Genomic DNA, 26,856 nt, shown 5'->3' with positions numbered 1-26,856 from the left:
GTTTTACTTGATATCAACTAGCGTAGAAATTGATTCGGATTAGACAGTCTTTTACATATACCCAAGTCAAGAGTTCTTGCTTATAAAAGTAATAAATAAAGCTTTAAAGTGTAATGGCATATTCCTTAACTTCTTTGAATAGCAATTTTAAATGTGGGTAAGCAATGAAAAAGGCAGCAAAAAGATCTGCCTGCAGATGATGTATGGCTGACAGATTGGTCATTACCTCCGCAGACCACACCCTCCAGGTCTTCACAGCGCCGGTCATCACACTCGCAGGTCTTGCCATATACCCTGCTGTCCCCTGGGGGGTAACAAGTGCATCTGCCACACTCGCATTTGCCTACAAGGTATCCAAAAAGAGCAGGGTTAGGAGAGTCAGTCTCAGAAGGGCCTTCAGAGAAACAAGCATGTTCATAATTTAAATCTCCTGAAGTATCCAGCAAATGCTTTTTCCACCTTCTCTACAACATGATAAAGGTCAGACACAAATGCTAAGAAACCTGGGGGTGGAAAGGAAACTGGCTGACATAGAAGTTTGCCAGGTTTTTTAGGCAACTTTTGTTTCAATTAACCCTGAGGGAGAAGTCCATGATGAAACTATTTAATATTTACTTTATCTTGAATGTACTTCAAATTAAAATTATTAAAAATGATTACAAAAAAGCATCCTCTATGCATAAAATAGTCATATATGATCAGTATATATTTCATTTAATTTAATGTAATTTGACTATTTTAAAGTTTTTTAAATTGGATGTAGAGCTTCGCATGAGAAAAAATAATCATGGGAATATTTCTGTTTGATAACTTAGTGATTATTTGTGGGCAATTCCCTAGCTCGTATAATTCTTTTACTATGGAACAAATGTCAAAACCCATGACATTCCAAGTTATATTATATTTAGCCTAAAATCTCAAAGCACAAACATTTTACAGAATGAGTTTGGTCCATGCTTAAGGAAGACATCAGCTAGTGAGATGACACTTGCCATCATTATTTTTTCAGTTGTACCTAGATGCCAAACATTGATTCCTTGCCTTGTCCCATATTTTATAGTACCACACATTGACTAGTATATTATACCCATTTGACAAGACAAGAAATTGAGAAATCATTGAGGTTAAGTAGTTGTTCATGGTGATTCAACAAGTAGATTATATTCAAAATTTATATCCATTATCACTAACTTTAAATCTTATTTACCTATCTATTAATTTATATTATATTTTAATATAGTATCATGAAGCCACACAGGAAGAAATTTTCTTTTATCTGAGAAATCATACCAGTTTGCCAGAAATTCATCTGAGTGATAGAGCTTCAAGACATCTGTTACTCCCAGTCATTAGCCCAAGCATCATAATTACACACCCACTGACATGATCCCATGATGCTTCAGGGCTGGCTCTGCAATGCATTTGTATCTTGTTAAAGAAATTTGGAATTGGTGATGATGGAGGGAAAGAAATATAGTATTTAGAGTCACACAGTCTCAGAGCTGAAATTACAGATGATCTAATGCAGTGATTCAGTCTTTCTGGCAGGAGTGATAGGATGAGTGTCCCCTTTGAATACTGTGAATAACGAGATACTTTCAAATCAGTGTTTTTTTCTTGCTTCAGAACAACTGCTCTTTCTACTTGAGGATAGCGCCAACTTCAGCAACAGAATAGTGTCTCATCTTGAATGACAGTTCTTCGCCCTGGGTGGCCAGAATGCAGACACAGAAATCTTCTTACTAGAGTCCTGGTTCTCAAGGATGAAAGAAAGGTAAAGGCTCCTAGGAGAAACAGAGCTTAGCCCAGCAGACAGCACCAGCAACTTTCCAGGCAGATGCAGAGACTAATGACCTAGCACTTATGTATTAATTTATACCCATTTCTAACCTTGTCTATATAGGTACTCACACACTCTCCCAGGAACAAATGTACTGCCTTTAAAAAACCACGGTCTTTGAAAACATACAGCATCATGCTTTTCTCTGTAGTCTGAGGGAGGGGTTGAGTATCAACGTCAGGAGAAGAGCAGACCAATTTCTTTCTAATATGAGATTTAAGTCTGGTGGTTGTGGTTGAGGGGAATATGTGGGAACTATAATAAAACATGGATGAGCAAGGACAGAAAGTGTCTTAGACTACAAATGAGCTGCGCAGCAGTGTAATGCAGACCAAGAAACTCTAAAGAGGTCATAGTTCTTATAACACCAGTTTCATCTTTACCACGGCAATTCTTTTGAAACATAATTAACCAGCAATATCTTCAGTGATCAAACTGGTCTGTCTCCTGGACTATGTTATAATGTAGTTCAGAAGTGGTAGGGATCTCTTCTTTTCAAATTTCTGCACGCTATTGTTAGGTGTGTCCTATTTTGCTCAGTAAATCTTGCTCTCTTCCCATTTTATGCAAATATTGAATGTTGAATTGTCTGCAAGTTCATTCTTGGAATGTCTTCTGTATTTTCTCAAATAACATCCCATTCTCTATATTCTAAAAGCATCTACATGATTAAGAAGCCTCAACACATAATTGAGCTATACCTAGCCCCTGTGAACAGACTGCTGTATTCTTTAATTAAACAATAATTTAATTAGTGCTATAAAACAACCCATTCAAATTAAATCATATCCTATAACATGGTAAATAAATAGTATTCAAAATCAGAGATTGGATAGAAACATGATTGTTAAAGACATTGTTATTAATAGTGCAAATGAACAAAAAAATAAGACAAAATCAAACAGAAAAGGATAAATTATTATCAGATATGTTTTCATATAAAATATGAAAATTGCAATTGTATTAAAATAGTAAAACATAAGGTAAGAATACATACTAAATCAGAAAGTTTTTACATTCTAACAGTAACCCAGTTAACAAAATGGAAATTGCCTTATATGCAAAAGTAAGCAACACAAAATTAATGAACTTAAACTGTATTATTGCATAGATTCATCCTAAAGGCCCTAAGAGATATATCTGCTGTGGGATAATGCTCTCTTATACACTGTGAAGATTTGTCCATCTTATTGGTTAAAACAAATAAACAAACAAGCAAACAAATGCTTATTGGCTAATAGTCAGACAGGAAATATAGGTGGGAATTTTGGAGAATTTTTGGAAGAGGAAAGGCAGAGATGGAGTCACAGCCAGATACAGAGGAAGCAAGATAAGAATGCCTTACTGAGGAAAGGTACCAAGCTACATGACTAAACATAAGCAAGAATTGTGGGTTAATTTAAGTTGTAAGAGCTAGTTAATAATAGCCTGAGTTAATAGGCCAAACAGTTTATAACTAATATAAGACTCTGAATTTTTTTGGAACTGAACAGCTATGGGACTTGGCAGGACAGTGATGTAGGAAGTCCTTCTGTATATCTGTTGCTTTTATTGGATAATAAGTAAAGCTGTTTCAGTCAATGGATTAGAAGAGTAAAGCCAGGCAGGAAATCCAAACAGAGATATATAGAGAGAGAGTAGGCAGAGTCAAGGAGATGCCATGTAGCTGCCAAATGAAAAAGATTCCTAGAACCTTTACCAGTAAGCCACCATTTCATGGCAATACACAGATTAATAGAAATGGGTTAATTTAAGAGGTAAGAACTAGCTAGGAATAAGTGTGAGTCATTGACCAAACCGAATTGTAATTAATATAGTTTCTGTGGGATTATCTGGGTCTGGGCAGCTGGAAAACAAACGAGCAATCTCTGTTTACAAAATAGTGCCCAACATGGGTCATGGATCCACATAAAAGAGGGTTTCTAGACCCCCCCCCCAAAAAAAAAAAAACAGGAGTCAATTGGAGCTTCTTGGTAGCGGCATATTTTCAGATAGGCCCTGTTTGCTGGCAGCAAGCAGAGGCATGGTTTTTTTTAATAGAAGGCTTCCTGATTCAGCATTAGCAGCAAAATCTCCTCAGATTAGTGGAGATGGGTTAAATTAATATGTAAGAATTAGCCAATAAGAAGTTAGAGCTAATGGGCCAAGCAGTATTTTAATTAATACAGTTTCTGTGTGTTTATTTTGGTTCTAAATGGCTGAGACAAACAAGCAGGCCCTCCCTCCAACAGATAACTGTTTTATTATATGTAATTTTACTATGTAAAAGTTAAAACCTTCCATTTTATTTAGAAAGAAAAATGGAAATGATGTGGGATATCCTTCTATATCTGTTTTGCTTTTATTGGATAATGAACAAAGCCATTTTGGCCAATGGCTTAGCAGAGTAAAGCCAGGCAGAGAATCTGAACAGAAATATAGAGAGGGTGTAGGTGAAGTCAAGGAGATGCTATGTAGCTGCTAAAAGAGAAAGACACCCAGAACCTTTTTACCAGTAAGCAACAGCCTCGTGTAGATACACAGGTTAATTTAAGATGTAAGAGCTAGCTAGGAATATGCCTGGTCATTGGCCAAACAGTGATTTAATTAATATAGTTTCTGTGTAATTATTTGGGCCTGGACAGCCAGTAAACAAACAAGCAGTCTCTGTGTCAACAGGATAACTCAGTCAGTAGATCATGAGACTCTTAAACTCAGGGTCACTCACATAGGGTGCTGAGATAAAGTATAATAAATAAAAACTCAGAAAGAGAAATTGGGGTGCAACCAGAAGACCTGAAAAGCAAAGTAGTCAGTCACTGCTATCTCTAACTCAGTCTGAAAATGGCTATCCTGCCTCTAGAAATTTCAGAATGAGATTGTGTCTGAGAGCTGTTTCCTTGCATTTTATAATCCTCTCTAGTTCTGGATTTGAAGGCATGCATCACCCTGTTTCTATGGCAACTAGTGAAGCTATTGGAATTAAAGGTGTGTGTTACAATTGCCTGGCTGTAAGGCTGACCAGTGAGGCTGTTATATTCTCCTGGTCCTCAGGCAAGCATTATTTAATAAAATACAAATGAAATGTCACTATAAAAATTCCATCTATAAATGGTTCCCAAACATTTGGCAAAAATTTTCACATAAAGCCTGATAAAGCTTTAAAAAAATCTATGCAGAGGAAATCAGAGTCAAACACAGCTTCTTAGTAACCATCTTTACTCTGGTAGGCTGTTTTCTGGATGCAAGCAGAGGTGTAGTTCTGTTAAGTAAAGCTTCTTAACACAACATTAACTGCAAAAACACATGGTGGCTCGTTCAAGAGTCTTTGCCACAAAACACTTAAATGCTGTTTATGAGCAGTAGTATCAGGCTCCAGAGTGGGAGAATAAAACTAGAGAATCCACCAAGTTGCAACAATAAGTGTGGCTCCTGTCATAACTCTGCCATAGAGCTAGACTCTCCAAAAGCTAAGAAACGGGGTGGAGGAGCAGCCAAAAAGCGCATCTTTAATCCTAGTTATATCACTTAGTAAATTAAAGACTCATGTGTGCCACACCCTGTGCCCCCCCACCCCCGTGTCTGCACTCTGTGCGCTGGCACCCAGTTCGGGAGCTTCGAGCAAGGGGGCTGGAGGTTAAAATACACAGACACACATAGACAGAGAGACAGAGACACAGGTCATCCTTGAATTTCCCAAGAATGCCCCTTTATTGTGTTCAGGGGCAGATTATATAAAGATAGCCACGCCCCAGCCAAACCCACCAGAAACCACTCTCCTGCCATCAGGAACTCCTGAAGGTCTCGTGCTCAGAGCAGCTGTAGGCACTTAGATCAGGGGATTACAAGAAATTCAGGATCTGGAGTCTCACTGCTCCCAACACATGTGGTCAGAACAAGATAGAGATAAACAGTAAGAACAGATTCAAATGAAAAAAATCTTTGAAACTACTTACAGTTTGTTGAAAATATACATAGGATTGGGAGAGAAAAGAAAAAAGAGAAAGTCCTTAAAAAAAAAAAAGAAATAGAGTAGTCAGGTGAGATAGGACATACCTGCCAGATTTTGAGACACAGAGGCAAGCAGATCTCTGTGAGTTCAAGGCCAGCATGGTCTACAGAGCAAGGTCCAGGTCAGCCAATGATAGACAGAGAAACCCTATAAGAGAACATGAATAAAAAGTCCCACACTAGCTCAGAACTGGGTATTGTGAAGGGTTCTTTATTTAGGGGGAAATCACAGAACACAGTCCTCTGCAGGAGCAGGCAACAGGAACCAAATCTAGCAGTCAGGCAAAAGATGAAAGGGGGGGCAAGTTTTATGGCTGCATTTATAGTATGAGAGACCACACTCAAGTAGGCTGGTATCTTAAAGGCTATTGGCTGAAGGAGTTCCCACAGCACCTAACCCCTTCTGTCTAAATAAGAGAGTTCTAATCTTAATACAATACTATATATAATAACAATAAGAACAAATATCAAGAATAAAAATTAGAATTACAATGAGCATAAAAAGTGTCAAGTAAGAAATATATGCTAAATATTTCAATAATTATCCTATCCTGAGGAGTCTAAGTTTTGTGTTAGAAATGACTTAGCCAAGACATGAGACAAAAGTAACTATGACTATCAAGTCTTCAATCCCATTAAAGATCTGAGAAGGGAAATAATGTTACTTGAGTAAACAGGGAGTACAATCAAGCAACTTCTAAAATGTGCAATAAATGACAGAGGCAACTGGCTACCTGGGCAATCATCCAAAGTCTCATTTGCAACATTGGAGCAAACAATTTTGTCCAAGGCCTAGAGTAACTGACAGACCATTTTCAGAGGAAAGAAAAAATTTCAGAACCATCTTACCCTGTCTTGGCAAAGTCTGGCATCTTTTTATTTATATCCTGCTTGTCCTGTCCAGACGCCATCCATTTTGTTAGTGGTCTAGGCATGGATAGTTCTTTGCCCAAAGGCCAGTTTTCCAAGAAGAAAACAAGCTCCAGTGGAGTGTCTTTAGTGCCCAACATGCTCTTGGGAATAGATTGGGGCTGCCAGGAGTAATTGTGTCCCACATCAATATAACCCCAAGTTATGTAAATGCCATACTCTCCATTTCTTTGAAGTGGTTGAAAATTACCTATCTATAAACAATACAATCTCCATGTATCTAAAGAACCTGATTAGTCTAACTATAAGTATGATAAACATGTATGACTATTGACCTATAATTCTTAATACATATATAGCTTAAAGACTAAGACTTCATATCAGAATATTAAACAATCTTTACATAACTGTGCAGTAAATGAGGACAATGACATCAAAATGTAAACAATGTATAAGTATCTTGATCAGTGGTAGAAATGTATAGTGCAATGTAGTAAATATATACTAAAATTTTATCAATATACAAAATGTCTTAAGAAGAGGTAGAAACATGCATGTATACAATATGACAAAATAATTTTTCCTAAGGGTAAAAATATTGTAAACAGAAATAGGAGCATATTCAATATCACAAATAAAATTTGAATTTGTATCAATATACAAGAATCTATACCAATATAAATTGCCTATAAATAATAGTTAATAAGCATTCACTTTATTAATATTATTCCATCAAAAAACCAAAAATTAAAAACTAAAGAAATAGAGTTTTAAAAAGCCACATAAAGATGAAAAGCACACAGAGAATCCAGATACTGTATATTATTATTTGTCTTTGAATTGTTTAACTGTTGAGGAAGGAGCAACTGATGCTAAAAGACATTTGATTTTAAATGATGGTGGATTAATCCAATCTATATATTTTGAAAATACCTTGACTTCAAAATTTAAGTCAAAAGATATGTTACTTTAGAGAAGAGCTTTTGCTTTTTGTTTCCACATGAAATGAGAGGCTGTGGATTCATTCTGAATTAAGAAAAATCAAGATTGATTGAGAAAGTCCCCCTGAAAAATCCCAAATAGGAGCAGATGTCCCAGATTATTCAACATTTCAGAGCACTTCTGTTGCCATTTCCTCTGAGTTCTACATCCAGAACAGCTTCAAGACTGCTGACTATGATGACTCAGCTTCATAGAATACTCCAATCAGGACCTGACTATAATCCTAATTTTTTTAGGATTCCCAGAAGATTATCAGCACCCCCAATTAGCAGGAAGTAGGCTAGAAAACTATGCACACATTCCCAAAAAATTGATTATGAATGTTTGCCTTTGTTTAGTGTGTTAGTTACAAGTTGTTATGTATAATTGTTAGGGAAAAAAAAACTAAGCAAAGAAGATTAGTTTTACAGTTCTGTTTTGAAAAGAAAAAAAGAGGTATGCTGTGGGATACTGGATACACTATAAAGATTTGTCACTCATATCGGTTTAATAAAATGCTTATTGGTTAGTAGCCAGGCAGTGAATATAGGCAGGGGAACAAGACTAGAAGAATTCTAGGAAGAGGAAAGACAGAGATAGAATCACCACCAGATACAGAGGAAGCACAATGAAAATGCCTTACTGATAGTAGGTATTAAGCCATGTAGCTAATTATAGACAAGGATTATGGGTTACTTGAAGTTGTAAGAGCAGGTTAATAATAAGCCTGAGCTAATAGGCTTGTTCATAATTAACATAAACCCCTGGGTGTTTCTTTGAGACTAAATGCCAGTGGGACCAGGGAGTAAAGAAAATTCCATCTACATTTATTATTCTATAAAGGACATATTTTGTTACAGAATTGGAAGGAAGCGTTTTTATATGCTAAATTAAAGTGGTACCAATTAAATTGTAATAACTATGTTTAAACTTGAAACTTTTCTCAAGTAAATAACCACATATGTTATGAAACAAAATAAATAACTGTCTGTGTGTCCATGTGTATTTTTTTGCGAAAAGCCTAAAATAGAGTAAGCCTCCTATCATACAAAAGTGAGTCATGTGAAATGATCAAATGATATATAATCTAATTAAATGTGATGTCCCCCTACTATAGTAAATAAACTGTTAATAAAGGAAAATTAAGAAAGGAAAGAGAAAAAATAAGATATATTACCTTAATAATAATAATAATTGCCTTTTACTATGAATAAAACTTGGAAAACTTTAAGACTATAAAAAGTAAATATCTCATCGGTTCTGCTCAAATTCACATTGGAAAACTTTGTGGGTGAAGTATGATACAAAAAAAAACATAAAGAACACATACAAAAAACAAAACAAACATTGCTTGGTGGGATAGCTGAGGCAAAATATAAAACATGAAAATACTACTAAAATAATTCTGATTATTAACAGGGTATATCAGTTACTATATATCAAGCATTAGTAAAATAAATTGCATATATATTGCAATGTGTGTGTGTGTGTGTGTATCAGCCTTGAAAGCAAAATCTTAAAGTAAATTTTAAGAGGAAAGAAATAACACATCATTCAGTAATATTGACAATTCCCATTAACCACCAACTAGCCTATTCTTTTGATTAAATAATAAACAAAATCTCATCAGGACTTCTATACATATTGTACACCAAGATATTTTTAGAACTAAGAAGTAGCAACAATCAAAACACCATTGAATAAGAAAGTTGAAATCATTTTCTAAGATGCAATGGCCTGTTTAAAGGAGGTTGGATTTGAAGGGAAGAGGAGACAAACAGAAGCTGCATAGAGAATAAAGATGTAAAGTCTGGACTACAGAACACTCTGTTAGGATGAAATGGCAAGTTGGAGCACAAAGAAAAGACATTTTCCCACATACATGGTATTTGGGTAAATGACTATGAAACAAAATATGAACAATTTGATAAGGAGCTATATTTGCTTAAAAAAATTAGTAGTGCAAAGGAGAACCACAGACTGAGTGATGTCAGCAACACATAATCTGACAAATCTGACTGGCTCATATTCTCATCATTCAGAGGACTCTAAAACAACCCAATCATTAAAGACATGGACAAATTAGCTGATAGGACACCTCTGCAAGTTGGAAGTTGACATAGACAGTAAATACACAAAAAGAGACTCCTCTTACTTAAACTAGAATGCAATGAGGTCTTTCTGCAGACCAGTCAAATTAACTAGAATTTCAGAACAGATCACAAGAAACACTGGAAATGGCTTTGAAATGGAAGTCTTGTGCAGAGTATGCTGGTGTATATATAGGTAAAGTATTGGGGTTATTTGACATTATAAGTTAGAGTTGATATGGAAATTCTAGAAACCAACAATTTGATTTTTGGTTCTATTAACTAGAAAAAAACATACATCTTTGAACCATGAGATATTCCAGAACACTCAGCCACACTCTCCCTTATTGTATCAAAGGATAATACAATGAAATGCCAATGCTTGTAATATATCATTTTATTGTTTTTTAAATTGTGTGTGTGTGCGGTATGCATGTGCACACACACATGGGTACAAGTGTCCATGGAGGCCAGGGTACCCAGGTAGACAGTTTGGACCTGCCTTGTGTGGATACTAGGAACCCAACTTGGGTGGTATTTATGTGATGAACAGTACTTCCTTAAAACAGTGTGACACAGATGTTCTTACTCAAGGAAAGGCTCAACAAGACTCAACACTCTGGACTATCAGTATTCGTGTAATCACAGCTTTGTTGTTCAGTCAATACACAGAATGTCACTTATCATGCCACCTATTAAAGACACAATATTAAGTAAGGTTTTTAAGTGCCAATAATAACCAGGTAATAAAGGTAAAATGTATAAATAGGCATAATCTATAGAGATAGTCAAAGATCCTGGTATGCACTGTTTAGTTTTACAGTGTTGGTCTTTACAATGTCCCCCACAGAGGAAGTTTATATGCACTCTTGGGTCCACCACCATGGGAACTGGAATTTAGGTCCTTTGGAAGATCAGTCACATCCTTAACTTTAAATATGGCTGGATTTTGTTCTTGGACTATTTCCAGTAAGTATAACTGTTTAGAAGAAGAAGTTAGACCTCCTTTATATTTCAACGATGGGAATAATACTAAAGCACATTGCCCAGGATTATTGTAAAACCTAAAAGGTGTAATGGAAACAATGGGTGTTTCCAAGCATCTGTGCCCAATAGTTGTATCACAAACATCACACATTTTCATTATATTACAATAACATTATTTTGCATATATTTTAATAATAAAACATGTTGGGATCTATTTCAATTACTTGAATAAAATTTGTTCACTTTATTTATCACTTAATTCTTCATTTAAATCAACCATAATTTGTACTTCCTGCTCTAGAATAAAATTGTTTAAGGAGAGCCCCTTCATACTGACTGCACCTGCCAGGAAGGTAACAGCAGGCACACTGTCTACGACCTTTTTTCTCTTTTTATAAAATTGTGCAAACTGTGCTTGCAGTACATGCTCCGTAGTTGGAGAGTAATTAGAGGCTCACATAAAACAGAAAAGAGATTAGCACTTTACTAACACAGTCCTGCTTTGCCTAAAATAATAGGTTTACCATAGCAACCTGATTGCACTAGAAAAAAAAGTGCCTGCCAAATGCATCCTAAGTTCCCTTGAAATTTCTATGAGAAGAAATTAAGCATTTGAGAACTATAATATTATGTACTGTTTCATCTAAGTACAAATATTTTTTCTAGGAGAGTGAAATAGTCCTGCATCAAAGATTTGAAGGTGAAACAGTACCTTTGCCTTCTATTTCAAAACAAGAAGAAAAATCCTTTGAATACCACTCACATTAATATCACACATCAATTTTTACACAAGGAGGCTTACGTCTGGTTTTAAAGTACAAACAATGTCAGTTCTTCTGTTTGGACATTAATTCTTAGAACAAGAAGTTGCCATGCAATCGTGTGAAGAAATTAGACATGTGAACAAATGCTGTAATAATAGAATTGTCTGTGTCTTCCCTACAATCTATAAAACTGAAAACTGGAAAAGGAGTAACAGGTCTTATTCATGCCTAATTGTTTAACAAGGCATCAAGAAAAACATCACAGGGGCAATCATCTAGCCTTTCAAAGGATTTTATCTTATTATTTCAACCTTACATAGTTTCTAAAGTTAAAATCATATTCAAGCCTCATTTTCTTTCCAATACAAACCTTAGATATTGATAGAAATACTTCACTCATACAAAGGTACCTGAAAATTTGCAAATGCAAGGTTATAATATCCGTGAGTTATTGTCAGGAAATGTTTAATCAAGAAGTGTAGTTCGCAATGATGCAACCTATAAAATTAAAATTGTAACTGTTACTGCCCCAGAACTTCAGGACAGAAGCCACTTTGTCAGAGGCAAGACAGTGTTAGAGAAGAGCCTTATCACAATAATCTAGCTGTGTGAGAGATAGCCAAACTTTAAGAAATGTTTATGCAAAAGATGGGTGAATGCCAATGACCCTAAAAGAGGATGTCCCATGGGTGGTGTGTAGTCAAAGACATGTATATGATTCTAGTCACACAGTCATGGGATGGTCCTCAGTTCTGTTAATCTCTAGAACAAACATAGTTTGCTCATATGTGGTATCTGACAAATTACACATTTCAAGTCTGGGCAGGTTAGAGGGTATCAGACTGTAGAGACCCCTTTGCTGATCACCAAACTCACCAGAATAAAAATTACACAATTAACAAGACAAAACAAAAACAACCATGTCTCATCCTATTATTATGGAAGACATGGATCAAAGAAGTCAAATCATCACATACATGGTCTAACCTGGGCCAATGTTCATGGTCAGAAACTCCTTCTTAGTTCGTACAGACCATTGCAGAACTAGTCTTTCCAGGGTTATGATTTTAAGTGTCAGCACACAGGAGTCCTTTGTAATTTCTGACTTCTCTTTGACACCAGTGATAAACTACACACTTGTATAGTTTATCATAACTACAGTCTAAGGATGAATACAATGACAACGCTGTACCATATAAAGCACAGTGTTGGTTGGCGAGTGATTACTTTTGTTTCAGTTTAAACACATCTGATTGCCTGAAAGTCCCAGAATGTACTGCTTACCCACAACATGTTAGCAATGAGTCACTGCAGTAACCCCAGTGAAAAATTTATTTAGCACATTCACATCTTTCTGTTTTAAAATGGCAACTGTATAATTAAAAAACATTCTAAACATATTCTTTTCTAAGTTTCTTATTTATGTTCTACTTCAATTTATTAATTTTCTCCAGGAATGTGACTTTTAATTGCTGGTGATTGTACAGGGTGATGTTGAACTTATAGCTCTCCTAACTCAACCTCCCAATCCTTGGCCACCATAGGCAAAGAACTGACATGGTGTGTGAGGTTTTGATAGCTGTCACTTTTTAAAAAAGCAAAGCAGTGAAGACAGATTATAACAAAGTATACAATATTAATGTTTTAGCTTCTAGCAACATAAAACTAAAATAATATAGCACATCTAAAATACTTTCATTACTCTTCTGATGGGAAGTAATGAAATTCTACAGAATGCAAAACCTGTAAGCTGAAACAAGAGCAAGAAACTTCAAACTCTAGAAAAGTTACCCTGAGGTAAAAGCCCATATAGGCACTTCATGCATTGAAAGTGGAAAAGATGACGCTATGTTTACTTCGGTAACCCTGAATCCAGAAGAAAGGGACCAAAACCCAGGAATTTTACTCTAAAAATTTAAATACAGTCATTGAAGAAAGAAGACTAATTCTGTGTCTCAAGAGCATTTAGCATTTAGTAAGAATCATATACGGACTTAAAGCAAAAGATGAACAAATGCTTACGAGGAAACAAATCACCAAGAGTTGAAGTCAGCAGAAACAGCATCCTTTTAGCTCTTCATGCTTATAGAGGGTATTGTTTAATAGTCTATCTTGTCAAATTTCTCTAAATAATCTTTGTTATAGTTATGTATAGAATCATAATAAACAAAATCTTGGTCATCATTTCTAACTTGTTTCTTATTTTGTCATTGTATGTATATCAGAAATATCATAAGAAACAACCACTAGAACTTTGTATGATAATTCTTTCTCTTATTAAAAGTAGACAGAGCAGTGTTTCTGAGTCCAACAAACCTCACTGACTCAGAATCTTTATCACGATCTGAAAACACTGTTGGATACAACAATTGGGAGAAATGTGCTACTTCTATGCAACAGGTGAATGCCACTCAGCATTGTACAACAAACAAGGCAGTTCATTTCAGAAGTAACTATCAGGACCAAATATTAACCGTTCTGTATTGAGACACTCCAAGACAAATAAGCATAGATTGTCTTAATTCATCCAGCAAGAATTTAAAGAGGAAGAATTATGTTTATCTTCTCTTTAACCCCTTACCCTGAGGCCCAAACAGGAGACATGTACAATAAAGTTACTCAATGCTTTTAGTTTAACAAGCTATCATTTTTATTGTTTTCATTGCTTAAAACAACTTTGAAATTTAAATATATTTTTGTTATATTCTTCCTCTCCCCCAAGTCCTTCCAGATCCTCTCCCCATCCCTACCCATCCAACTTTAAACTTTAAGTTCCTTCTCACAAAACAAAATCTAAATGCAACAGCAAAGTGCTCACAACTAGAAAAACAAAATGAAACCACATCTCCCCCGAAAAAAACAAAACACTAAATTGTAATAAAAACCAAATAAAAGCACACACACGCACACACAAATAAATAAAGAAAGAAAAGCCAACAACAAAAAACCTGTGGAGTTTATTATTTGTTAACTACTTGTGACCACGTGGCCTCCTCTGGAATGGTTGATAAAGCCAGTGTCAACTGGATTTTCTTTCTCCCAGGAGGTACAAATGACAAGTCAGTTCACAAATTATTACTATGACAATATATAAACAATACTAAAGCAATAAAAGATTAGTATACATAAAAATATAAGAGGGCAAGGCAGAAAAATTCCCTAATTAAGTTTAACTTCACTGTGATTGTGATTTGTAGGCTGGTTTTCTTTGCTTTATGTTTAAAAACACTTATGAGTGTGTACATATGATAATTAACTTTCTGGGTCTGGGTTACCTCACTAAATATGATGTTTTCTAACTCCATCCATTTTCAAGATGGGTTAAACTAATATGTAAGAGTTAGCCAATGGTTAACCATTAGTTAGAGCTAATGGTCAAGCAGTGTTTTAATTAATACAGTTTCTGTATTGTTATTTCAGGTGTAAGCTAGCAGGGCAGCCAGGACAAACAAGGGGCCCCTCCTCATGTAACAGAGGGGAGCAATGTATAGCTCAATAAAATAAAGAGAGAGAGAGAGAGAGAGAAATTTAACTACAGAGAAAAATATTGCTAATGTCAATAAATTTTCCTCATCTTTTTATCTACAGCTATATAATACATATATTAGTAAATAATGCAACATAATTTTACTGAAACTTGTAAAAACTATTTTAGTTAGGAAATCTTTGAAATTCAAGTTTAATCAATTCTTCCACTATTCCTTTTTATAACTAGTATTGTGACTGGAGCTCAACTTCAAATATGTAATTGTTTCATAAAAGGAACAAGAGTAAGTCAAATGCCAGACTCTATGCTCCCTGCTGACAGAATTCTGAGTACACATTAATTTTCTTAAAGTTTGATGACTTATTCACTTATATCATGTATTTCATTTCTGGGAGTAAAAAAGAAATCATTCTACAGTAGTCTATCTACACATTTATGAACATAAATACATATGTACATTGGTATCATGCTTTTGTACTACACAAGAGCTGAGACACCCATGGGTTATGGGATATTGGCTTTGCAGCTGCACGCAGGCTTATATGAAAGCTAGGTTAAAAGTGAAACATTGTTTCTATTTTGTTATTTGTAGATGATCAGTATTCACCCATCCATTCTAATTATTTCAGAACACAAAAAGAAAGTATCTAAGATTTACACCCAGGAAAGTAGCATTAGAGAATTTCACCACATTGTGATTGTTGATATTAAGAAGTATTTTTTGTCTTGATTATATCTTTTCTTTAGTATAAAAATGTCTTACATGAAGCATAATCATATTCACCCCTATTTTACTGGTCAAGTCTCCTCTATCTCCCTGTGGTGGTTTCAAAGAAAATTGTCTACCATAGGTTCACATATTTGAACCCTTAGTCTCTATTTGGTGGCTATTTGGGGGCAGTTACCTAATCTTTAGGACGTGTAGCCTTGCTAGAGGAAGTATGTCACTATGGATGATTTTGAGTGTTTATTAGTCTTGCCCAGCTTCCTGTTCACTCTCTACTTTCTGCATGTGAAAAAAGATGTAGTTTCTCTGGTTCCTGTTACCACGGCTCCTCTGCCATTATGGAATGTTCCTCTCGAGCCTCAAATCAAAATAAACTCTTTCTTCCATGGGTCATAGTGTTTATCGCAATAACAAAAAAATCAACTAATACACCTGCATCCCAACATGTCTTCTTTTTTAGTTTTATAATTGTTTTCTGATTATTTTTATTTGATAATTCACTACTCTTTTAAGTGTTATTAAAGATTAAAGATCCAATCTATACTTTATAGTAAGGGTTATGAAGGTTGGGTTTACAGACATAGAAATATTATTAATAATCAGAGAAAAGGTGATGTTAAAGTCATCAATGTTTCTTTCGCTTTAACCAAGTGGCTCTTGGTTTTAATCTTGTGGTTTTGCTCTATTACCAATGTGCTTACATATGTGAGAAAAAATTACAACAGAAATTTGCATCTCCTGAGGACAAATTATTAGTGCATTAATTTGACTAAATTTATCTTGTCTACCACCCAGATTGTTACTGCATTTACATAGTCATGTCTAGCAACTGCTTTTTGCACTATATCCACTCCTCCCACAGAAGAAATCAGATAAGAGAAAGCAAACACCTATTTTATGCCATCAGTACAGCTGTGATACAGCAATGTGCTCATATTCACAGACAGGGGAGCTTTGGTAAACTTTCTCGTTTTTGCCAAGAATCCAAACATCTTTGTTTTTTAAAAGCCCATCATTCTCTACATCATTTTCACCAAAGTCATTTGAAGAAATCCATGTTCAAAGATCATATGAAATGAATATATATATATACACATATATGTATATATTCTCCTCTGTGCATCTTGTTTCCATCTTACTGGAGCCCTCATGAAACTTCCGGAATTAAATCTTTGTTTGACAGTTCACATCCAGCCATATGTTCTTGTCTAAGCTTTGTTTTTCTTCTTGTTCTAAATACAGTCCTGTTGCTCTGCAGAACCTACCTGATCACACCCCCTGATTTGTTTGATCCTCTCAAATTATGGCCTTTTACCAAGGTTTACTTATAACTTTACACACCCTTTTGTCTCACCCAATATCAGTAATTTCTTTTTGTCTGCAAAAACTGCATGAACTTAAATTTTCCTCCTTCCATACTTGTGCATGAGTTGTCTTTACAATTTATTTTACAAGGACCTAAACCTTAATACTATATGCTCACTTACTCTGCTATTCAACCTGGCCCTCATAGCCTTTCCTTCTTTTATAATTATATAAATAAAAGCATAATAGCTTACACCAAGTAATTTCTATTCTTCTCTTTCACTCATATTGTCAAATCATATTTTTGGTAAAATAGATACCAAGAAAAAAAGAATTATACTGTTTGTACAACCCCCATCTAAGGTATCTTCTTATCTCCTTCCTAAAGCCCCATTATACCCTCCTCTCTCCTCTTCATCATTATGCATCAAACACTACTGTACTCAATGACCTTTCAAAGGAAAAAAAATCTACCCTCCCCCACTGCTTTAAATATTCTAGTAACCTTCTTTAATTTTTCAAAATGAAGCAAACTTTGTTCTTCCATACCCAATTTGATCTGCCTGAGAGCAGTCTGAACTCTTGTCTCTCCATTCCTTAGCTTCGGCCTTTATAATCTGTGTGATTCCTTAACCTATACTATGGGTTGGATCTTTGTACCCCATGTTATACCTTTTTTAGAATTTAGGCTCACAAACTGTTATTGTTACATATCTAACAAAACATAAAGTGTGGTCCAGGACTTCGGGTACATTTACTTTAACCCAAAACCTTTGGGCACTTCACAGCCTAATGAGAAAATTGATGCCTGACTCTGCTTATAAATAAGAGTACCTGCAACTTTAGAAACACACTCAAACCTCTCTCCCTGGCACTATCATTCTCACTGTCAATCTCACTGGGGCAACAGACACTTCAGTGAGAAGAGCAAACAAATCATCCTTTGTTTTAGGGTACAATTCGATAAGACAGAAATCAATGAAAGTATAGAAGCCCGGAGTCCCAAGCTCTCCGCTTCTTGCAACAAAGATCCCTTAATAAGTTGAACCTAAATTAAAATGGGTGTAGCACAGGACTGAAATATCCTTAAGTCTTCTTAAACCTAGAGTCGGAAGTTTATAAAACTGAATTTGGATTTTGGCAACACAATCTTGGGAGCAATTTGGAGAACACATAGATCTCAGCGGACAGGAGGTGCAGTGGAAAGGTTGATCTGGAGGACAAACGGCGAGGTTCTTAGAGGCAAATGATCTGCAATAAGGTTGTGGCAAAGGCAGTAGATCAGACATTACCTCATTCAACTGCCAAAGACAGTACCTAAACAAGTGCAGACGCTCATGAGAAATACCATCTGCAAGGTCACAACCTTGAAATATGCTTTAAAAATTCTTTATAATTCCAGTGGTAACCAAGATAGTCACTCTTAAGTTTCTGCAATCATTTATTTGAAGACCTCCTTATAAGAATCCCATAGTCAAATTGAGAAAGAAATAATTAAGGAAACAAAATTAAATACTTCATATGATTTCTTACATATACAAGCACCAATTCATGATTCTGATTCCAGTACTTTAATGAGCTCTTTCTATAAATGAAACACAGATACCTCCCTTGAGTTACTGAATTGTCTCTTAGTTCATAATGAAAATATGGATTGGAGAAACAGATGTTTTCAGATTTTAATTTTAATAAAATCAAAAGCCTATAAACAAAGTAAGTGAGCAGTTATTCAAAAGCCAATAGAATCCTGACATTAAAATTATCAACTACTTGACTGTGTGTATATGCCTTTTTATAAAGAGGAAAAGTGTATAAATTATAAAAATTTTAATCATGGTTCATCTTAAAGTCTTTAAATTTTGAGCAACTATTTAATTGCTAGCGTGTTAATATGAATACATCCATTTATAATACATGCTCAAGCAATGATTCTTTTTTATTTTAAATTTTTTATTCAGTTTACATACCAATCACATTTTACTCTCCCTCTCCTACTCCCACTCCCAACACACACCTTGCCTCTAACCAGCCCCCCATCCAATCCTCAGAAAGGGTAAGGCCTCCCATGGGGAGTCAACAAAGCCTGGTACATTAAGTTGAGGCAAGATCAGACACCCCCCTGCAACAATGCTAGGCAAGGCAACCCACCCTAGGGAATGGGCTCCAAAAATCCAGCTCATTCACCAGGGATGGGTCCTGGTCCCACTGTCAGGGGTCCCATACACTCGGTCACAAAGCAAATCTTAACAGATTAAAAAAAAATGGAATAAACTCCTGTCAGACCACCATGGTTTAAACTTAGAATTAAAAAAAAAAAAACCCACAAATTACAGAAAGCCTACAGACGAATTGAACTGAATAATGCTCAACTGAATCTCCAGTGGGCCAATGAAGAAATAAAGAAAAAAATTAAAGACTCCCTAGAATTCAAAGAAAATAAATATACAACATACCCAAACTTATGGGACACTATGAAAGCAGTGCTAAGAGGGAAGTTCAGAGTACTAAATGCCTACATAAAGAATTTGAAGATATTTCACACTAGAGACTAATTTTTTTTAACCAAGCTATAAGTCATAGAACCATAGAAGTTTTATAGAATAAGACAGAATAGTGGTGGTGGTGGTGGTAGTAGTGATGGATCTCTCTAGGAAAGGGGAATAATAGCTATGGACGGATTGAGGGGATTAGCATGAAAGGGTTAAGCGGAGTGAGGGAGGAAAGAGGAGATGAGTGAGGGCAGATGGAGGGAGATAGCTAAAATAAATACACTTGTTACAATAGAAGTTTCCTAAAATATATACACATACCATGGTAAACTAGATAAATCATCAAATAATGGGGAGAGAGAGTCCCAACTGACCATCACTTGTTACCAAATGAAGCTTCCAGTTCTGGAATTAGGTTAAATCTGATTGAGATTTTGGCCAAAGCAGTCCCATGAAACTCCCAAACAACCCAGGCTGTTACCAAGACTAAAGGTTGCTCTCCATAAAGTGGTAGCAAGGCCTCATTGTTGAAAACAACACCTACACAATTCATTGAACTTGGAGAAGTTGAATGAATACCTATATAGAGTTTTCACCCTTATTTGCTAGTGTTTTGGGTACAGGAAGGTACTATTGCCAATGGAGAAATGTAAATAGCAACACAGCTACAAACCCTTTGATCTGAATGGTGTCCTACCTACAGCATATGTTAATGCAATAGTGACACAAAGTTTGTGGGAGCAACCAACAACCAATATATGACTTGACTTAAGCCCCATTCCACAAGGTGGAACACAAACCCAACACTCCTTGGGTGATGACCAACTTGAGACTAAATAGTTGAGGGGAGCAGTGTAAAACCAACTACTATTCTCTAAAACAAAAGAGGTAGTAACAAAATCATTTCTAATGACATTTTTTTATGCTCATAGATCAGTGTCTTGCTCAGATATCCTGAGAGAAGTTTCCTACAGAAGAGGGGAGCAGATACATAGATCCACGGTCAGATATTATACAGAGTGTGAGACCCTGAAACACTCACCCCTAAACTGCATGTCTCCATCAATTTCCTCCCCTCAGACCTCTGGGATCACCACAGAAGAAATAGAAGACACCATGAAAACAAAGCACTCTAATCAACATGATCAAAGCATATATGAATGCACAGAGATTGAGACAGCATGCACAGGGCCTGCAGAGGTCTGCACCAGGTGGCGTCCTAGAGCTGAAGTGGAGAAGTGGGGACGTTGCCCACACTCCTAGCTCAGAAGCAATCTCCAATTGCTAACCACCAGCAAATAAAAACTTAGTTTACTTCATGGAACTCTCACGACAAAAATAAACTAGTCTCAAGGGTAGGCTGCATACCGAGAAGTAAATGGCCAATAGAAAAGGAACTCAAAGGCATCTTTGGGGGTTCCTTGTCTCATAATGTCCCATCAGGGCTATCCCTGCCTTTTAAAAACTAATTGCATCTTAATATGTTTATATGTATATAATATATTTATATATTTTTATAATATGCCACATATAAAACACATATATTTTCTCTCTCTTTTTACCCTATAGGTCTTTTGAGTCTTTTACAGCTTCTTCTTTATTGTTTTTATGGGATTCCTGAAAGTGTGAATATGTAGGTCTTTGTTATTGGATAATTTCCTTCTGATTGGTTGTTCTGTCCTATTCCAGTATGCTATTTTTATTTTATTTCATAATTATCCTTTAGAAGTCTGCATATTTTCTAGTTAGATACAGAAAGAGGGTGGATCCAGACTGGAAGCGGGGTCGGGGAAGGACTGGGAGGAGTAGAGGGAGAAAAACCATAATCAGGACATATTATCTGATAAAGAAATCTACATTTAATAAAAGGGATACAATTTTTAAAAAGAAAAGAAAATATCTTCGCAGGCAAAAAGATTTGTAATATAAAGTTCCACAGTAAAAACATCACACATGAAATGTGTTTATTAGCACCATAGCTGTGAAACTAAACAAACCAAGTAATTCTAAATTTTATTTCATTCAATCAGCCAGTCACCAACTACTCATTGTGACATCATAGTATTTCATACACAGTAGGGCATAAGCTCATAGAGACAAATAATAAAATCGCCCATTATTCCGCAATTTTTATTTAAGAGGTGAAATAGTTATCTAGAAGCAAAACCATAAGTTTTAGGAAATAAAAATGCAACAAACATTAATATAACAGGCTAAGGGATAAATTGAGACAGGACTTGATGCAATCGAATGGAGTAAATAATAATTTACATTCTTCTTCTATGGTTTCTTCCTCAATACATTTTTTAGCCTTAAAATATATTCCATAAAGCTTTAAGAGAGACCTGAGAAAAGTTGAGTAAGTAAAAGTATTTTCATAAATAATTGAAGCTATATAGTTCATCCTTTAAGTATCGACAGGTAATGAGTGCAGTCTTTATACTCTGAATGTTTTATTCTCTAAGATGAGAATTTTTTAAAGAATAGAGAGCATTGATTCTCTCAGATTTGTTGTCTTTCTGAAAGCTGATTCAAAAATTAGTGTGTAAAGTTCCTGCCTGCAAGTATACTCATTTTCACTTGTGAATATGAGCAAGAAGATTATAAGCTGTCAAGAATTTTCAGAGTTCCTGCCCATGACAGAATGATGGGTCTACATGCTGTATTTAAAACCCAGCTGAATGGATAAAAATAGTATTTAACTTTTATAGTCGTTATGAGCTGAAGCAATTTATTGAACCCTTCAATCAGGAAAGGAAACAAAAGACAGCAAATGGACAGATGACTCATTTTTTCATGTGTTGACTACAGAGTGCTATTCTGGTAATTGGATGATCTGAAGTTTAAAGGAAATTGCATTAATGCCTTTTAGAGACAAGACAACCACAGAACATTTCAGAAATGAAAACAAAATGCTGCAAAAGGCTGAAGAATGAAAAAATGACACCATGTAATTAGAAACACAGGCTTTGAGCATGATAATGAAGACTAAGGCTTGCTAAAATATATTTATCATGAAAGAGAGAGCAGGCTTTGTTATGCTTAAAAACCCCAATTGAAATCTTACATTTATGTAAAACAGTTTGTTTTCAAGAAAATTCTTAAAAGTAAATATTTGATTCTTTTAAAAATATTTGAAAGTATAGGAATTTCAGGAATTTTGTGGGTTGTAATTTAAGTAACTGACAAGGATTTATTTCCAATGAAATTATTTAGAGATGAGTTACCCAAATACAAATGACAATGACATATGTGTATTTTTACTTCATTTGAAACAGTATGTTCAAATCATGCTTGCTCAATTCACTTTATCTCATAAATTTCAGAACAATATAATATTTGCTGTAAAGAGTCTTTTGAGCACAAGTGTAAATTATAGAACATAAAAATCTATGAGATGTCAAAATTCATTTAAAATGAATACCCTTTACCCTTTCTATTTCTTATATCATCTTTAAAGTGAATAGTTAAAACACTGTCTTCCTAATATAAACAGCCATTTCAGGTCTTGACTTGAGGAAGGAAGATAATTATATATGAGCCCCTGGTAGGGGTAGAAATAGAGTCTGGGGAGTTTAGAGACAACCCTATACTAGAAACAGATCGGCAAATTACATAGAACATGGTGTTTGGGCATTTCTCCTTTTTCATGTTTATTATAATTTTTTAGTGTTCCAAAGGATTAATAAAGTCTGCAAACCAGGTGCTGAAGAGATCTGTCAGAGGGTAAAGGCTCTTGCATCAATGCACAAGGACCTCAGTTCAATGCCAGGAACATACATTGTGGAAGTAATTGAATCCCATGGATTGCCTTCTTATTTCCACACAAATGCTGTGGCACACACGCACACACACATGCACACACACACACACAGAGAGAGAGACAGAGAGAGAGAGAGAGAGAGAGAGAGAGAGAGAGAGAGAGAGAGAGAGAGAGAGAACAAATATAAACAAAAGTACAAATAACTTATCTAAAATACGCAATATTAGAATCTCAGTTCTAGTGAAATTAGAAATGGATAAGTGATTTGACTTCTACTTCTCTTGTATTTGGTAATAAATTTTCTGAATTGTTGGCTACCACCCCCATGCTTACCCCCTGAAGCTTCCCTGACTGCAGAGAGGATAATATGTGGGAGGTGAGGAACGAAACTGAGAACAGTGCCATCTTTGTGAGCCCTAGATAGGTCATACTTCAAGAGTCTGGACTCGCAATTTACTTTTCTTACACAATTAACCATAGTAGAACTTGTAACCTATGACCTTCACAGTAAGAATAAGTTCTATTGGCTGGTAAACAGAGCTCAGTGTTAGGGCCTAGAGAAAGGATCTGTGATACACATAAGAATAGATTCTATTGGGGGAGGATGAAAAGTACATGGGGCCTCTTTTATAGGGATGTGTTTTATTCCCTACAGGTCCTAAATAATGTCTGGCTCCTAATAGGATAGCAAAGAACCTGCAGGTTGATTGACTACTTGTTGGTGAGGCATTCCAGGTGCCCATTCATTTCCTTTGTTTAAATGTGTAAGAAAAGTAAACTATGAGGTCAGATCCTGGAAGTAAGACCCAGTGCTTGCAAAGATGGTACTGTCCTGATTTTCATTCTTCACCTCCCACAAATCATCCCCACTACAAGCTAAGACATTTGCAGGGGCAGGGTTGCAGTCATTCCCAGCAATCCAAAATGTTTATTATCAAACACCAAAAGGGAAAGAGAAGTCAAGATCACACAAGCATGCTTTGAAGACAATAGGCTGGTGGTTGACAATCCTGTTTTCCCCAGTGTATGGTAAAAGGTTTGAGTCCACTTCTGGGTTTGAAAACCTACCAAGCCCCACCAGTCTCTGAGCTCAAAAAAAATACCAATCCCTGAGCCCCAAACCTTACCAATCCCTGAACTCAAATTCCCACCAATCTCTGGGCTTGGCTTGAAATCCCACTAATCACCATGGAAATCTCCACCCAGAAAATCTCCTCCCCTTAGGAACCCTATATAAGCCTGTATCCTGTGGTTCTCACCCAAGGAGAGGCAGTCCTCTCTTGTGTCTCCCCCAATAAATCTCTTGTGTGAAGTTTGTGTGGTGTGACTTTGAGGTATTCTTTGACTCCTGACTGCTAGGATATCTTTGGTTTCAGAGTTGCAACACTTACAATAGAGAAACCTTCCCATCAGAACTATAACAATTCTACTGGGGAATCCTTTTTTGTGCTCCCCCTTGGCGCCTCAATGCTTGTGGGAGCTCACAGTGACTCTATTTCCATTTTGACATAGGTCAGAGAGTTCAAACTTGTCAAGACCAAAAAACAGGATGTTTGGCCAAAGGTGTTGTAGTGGCATTTCATTTGTATTTTAATAAATAAAGCTTGCCTGTGAATCTGAAAAGTAAAACAGCCACACTAGTCAGTTTTACAGACCAGGCAGGATTGACACACACCTTTAATCCCAGTAACCATAATGACACACACCCTTAATATCAGTAACCACACTAACTTGCCACAGAAACCAGGTGGTAGTGGTGCATGTTCTTAATCCCAGAACTAGAGAGGATTATAAAACAGAAGGAGACATATCTCAGGCACAGACTTATTCTGAGTTTTTCTGGAGGCAGGGTCTCCATTTTCAGACTGAGGTCAAGGTAATAGCCAGTGGCTGGTTTCTTTGCTTTTTGGTCTTCAGGTTGAACTCTAACATCTGTCTCTAGGGTTTTATTAATCATGCTTCAAGGTGTGGCTACTAGATGTCTTGGTTCTCAAGACCAAATAACAGAATGTTTGATTAAATGGCGTGGTTACTAGATGTTGAGTATTATAAGGGGGTAATTACACTTGTTTGTTCCTTGTATCATGGGAAGGAAGTCTTTTACCCTCCCCTTTTGCTTTGAGTATAAAAGGGCTAAAAGAAATAAACTCTAGGCTGCTACAGTATTCACTGAGAGCCCTCCTGACTCTATCTTCCATCTTTTGTTTCTTTCTTTCACCAATCATCACACCCCTTTTCAGGCATGTTCAACAGATCAGCTCATCGCAACAAATGGGATCCTATTCGTCATCTCTAGCCCAACCACAACAAACTCACATTCTGGATCAGCAATCACTCAGCACTCCATCTACTAGCAACAGATGGGTAACTTCCCCCTGTTGTTAGTGAACATGCTTCCCTGAGTCCAAGGAAGTGACCACTGAGTGTCTAGCACCCCTCTGTTACTCTTGGAGCTGGAGGTAGCCCCAGCAATGGTCTTTAGGGCTATGGCTGGCTCTCTTCACCTGACCTCGCCCCTACCCCCACCCTTGGAGCTGTAATACTACAGTTTCCTTAGGCCCAACTAGGCTGTTGTATCCATTCCTGCCTTTTTCTGCCTTCTTTTCAGAACCGCTCATAACCTCACAGTTCTTCTAGACTCTTGTGGCTTTTGCAACCCCATTCCTGTTAGGAGCAGTGAGACTCCAGATCCTGAATTTCTTGTAATCCCCTGATCTGAGTGCCTACAGCTGCTCTGAGCATGAGCCCTTCAGGAGTTCCTGATGGCAGGGGAGTGGTTTCTGGTAGGTTTGGAAGGGGCGTGGCTATCTCTATATAATCTGCCCCTGAACACAATAAAGGGGGCATTCATGGGGAATTCAAGGATGACCTGTGTCGCTGTCTCTCTGTCTGTGTATGCCTGTGTATTTTAACCTCCAGCCCCTTGCCCGAAGCTCGCGAACTGGGTGCCAGCGCACAGAGCGCAGACTCTGGGGCGCGGTGCGCGGCACCATTCCTTATCCTTTTCTATGGATAAGAACACCCTCCTAGATCTCTGTTTTTGTCCTGGTCTTCTGACCTCACATGAAAACCCTGGAGGCCTGATTAGGTGCCAAGTCTTTCTTCCAGCTTAGCCCGGCTAAGTCCCTGATACCAATTGAGTGTGGTAATGAACTGAATGGCTTATATTTTGCTCCAGTCCTCCCTGCATCCTGGGAACACCTTGTGACTACAGGGTACAGTGACATTTTTCCTTCACCCCGTCTCTCATCCATGGAAATGGTGTCTTCCAAATCCTCTCATTTTCCCTTGGGATGCTGTTTAGAAAACCTCCCGCCTCTCCACCTGGCATTCAACCCGAAGGCCCCTAAACTTGTTCACTTTTGCAATAAAATTTGGCATTAATATCCCTTAGATAATAAATCCAAATGGCTACATAAAGGCACCCTAGATCTCAGCATTATTGGAAAACTTTACAACTATTGTGAGTGATAGGGAAATGGAAAAGAAGTTCCCTACACCCAAGCTTTCTCTTACCACAGTTCTAAGCCTTCTCTCTGTTCTTCCTGTTTCCCCACTCAGTT

The 26,856-nt window shown here is 36.5% G+C and overlaps 1 protein-coding gene across 1 annotated transcript in view; it reads right to left on the bottom strand.

The window, feature by feature from the left end:
• Positions 1 to 26,856, bottom strand: part of Itgbl1 (integrin subunit beta like 1) — a 187,348-nt gene that overhangs the window by 22,596 nt on the left and 137,896 nt on the right. The window contains exon 8 of the mRNA XM_005355707.3: positions 227 to 343. Coding sequence (XP_005355764.1) covers positions 227 to 343 — 117 coding nt within the window. The remainder of the gene's footprint in view (positions 1 to 226; positions 344 to 26,856) is intronic.

The sequence above is a fragment of the Microtus ochrogaster genome, chromosome 17 (assembly GCF_000317375.1).
Source record: "Microtus ochrogaster isolate Prairie Vole_2 chromosome 17, MicOch1.0, whole genome shotgun sequence".
Taxonomy (NCBI): Eukaryota; Metazoa; Chordata; class Mammalia; order Rodentia; family Cricetidae; genus Microtus; species Microtus ochrogaster.
Note: the sequence above shows the minus strand (reverse complement) of the source record. Positions and strands in the feature narration are given on the sequence as shown.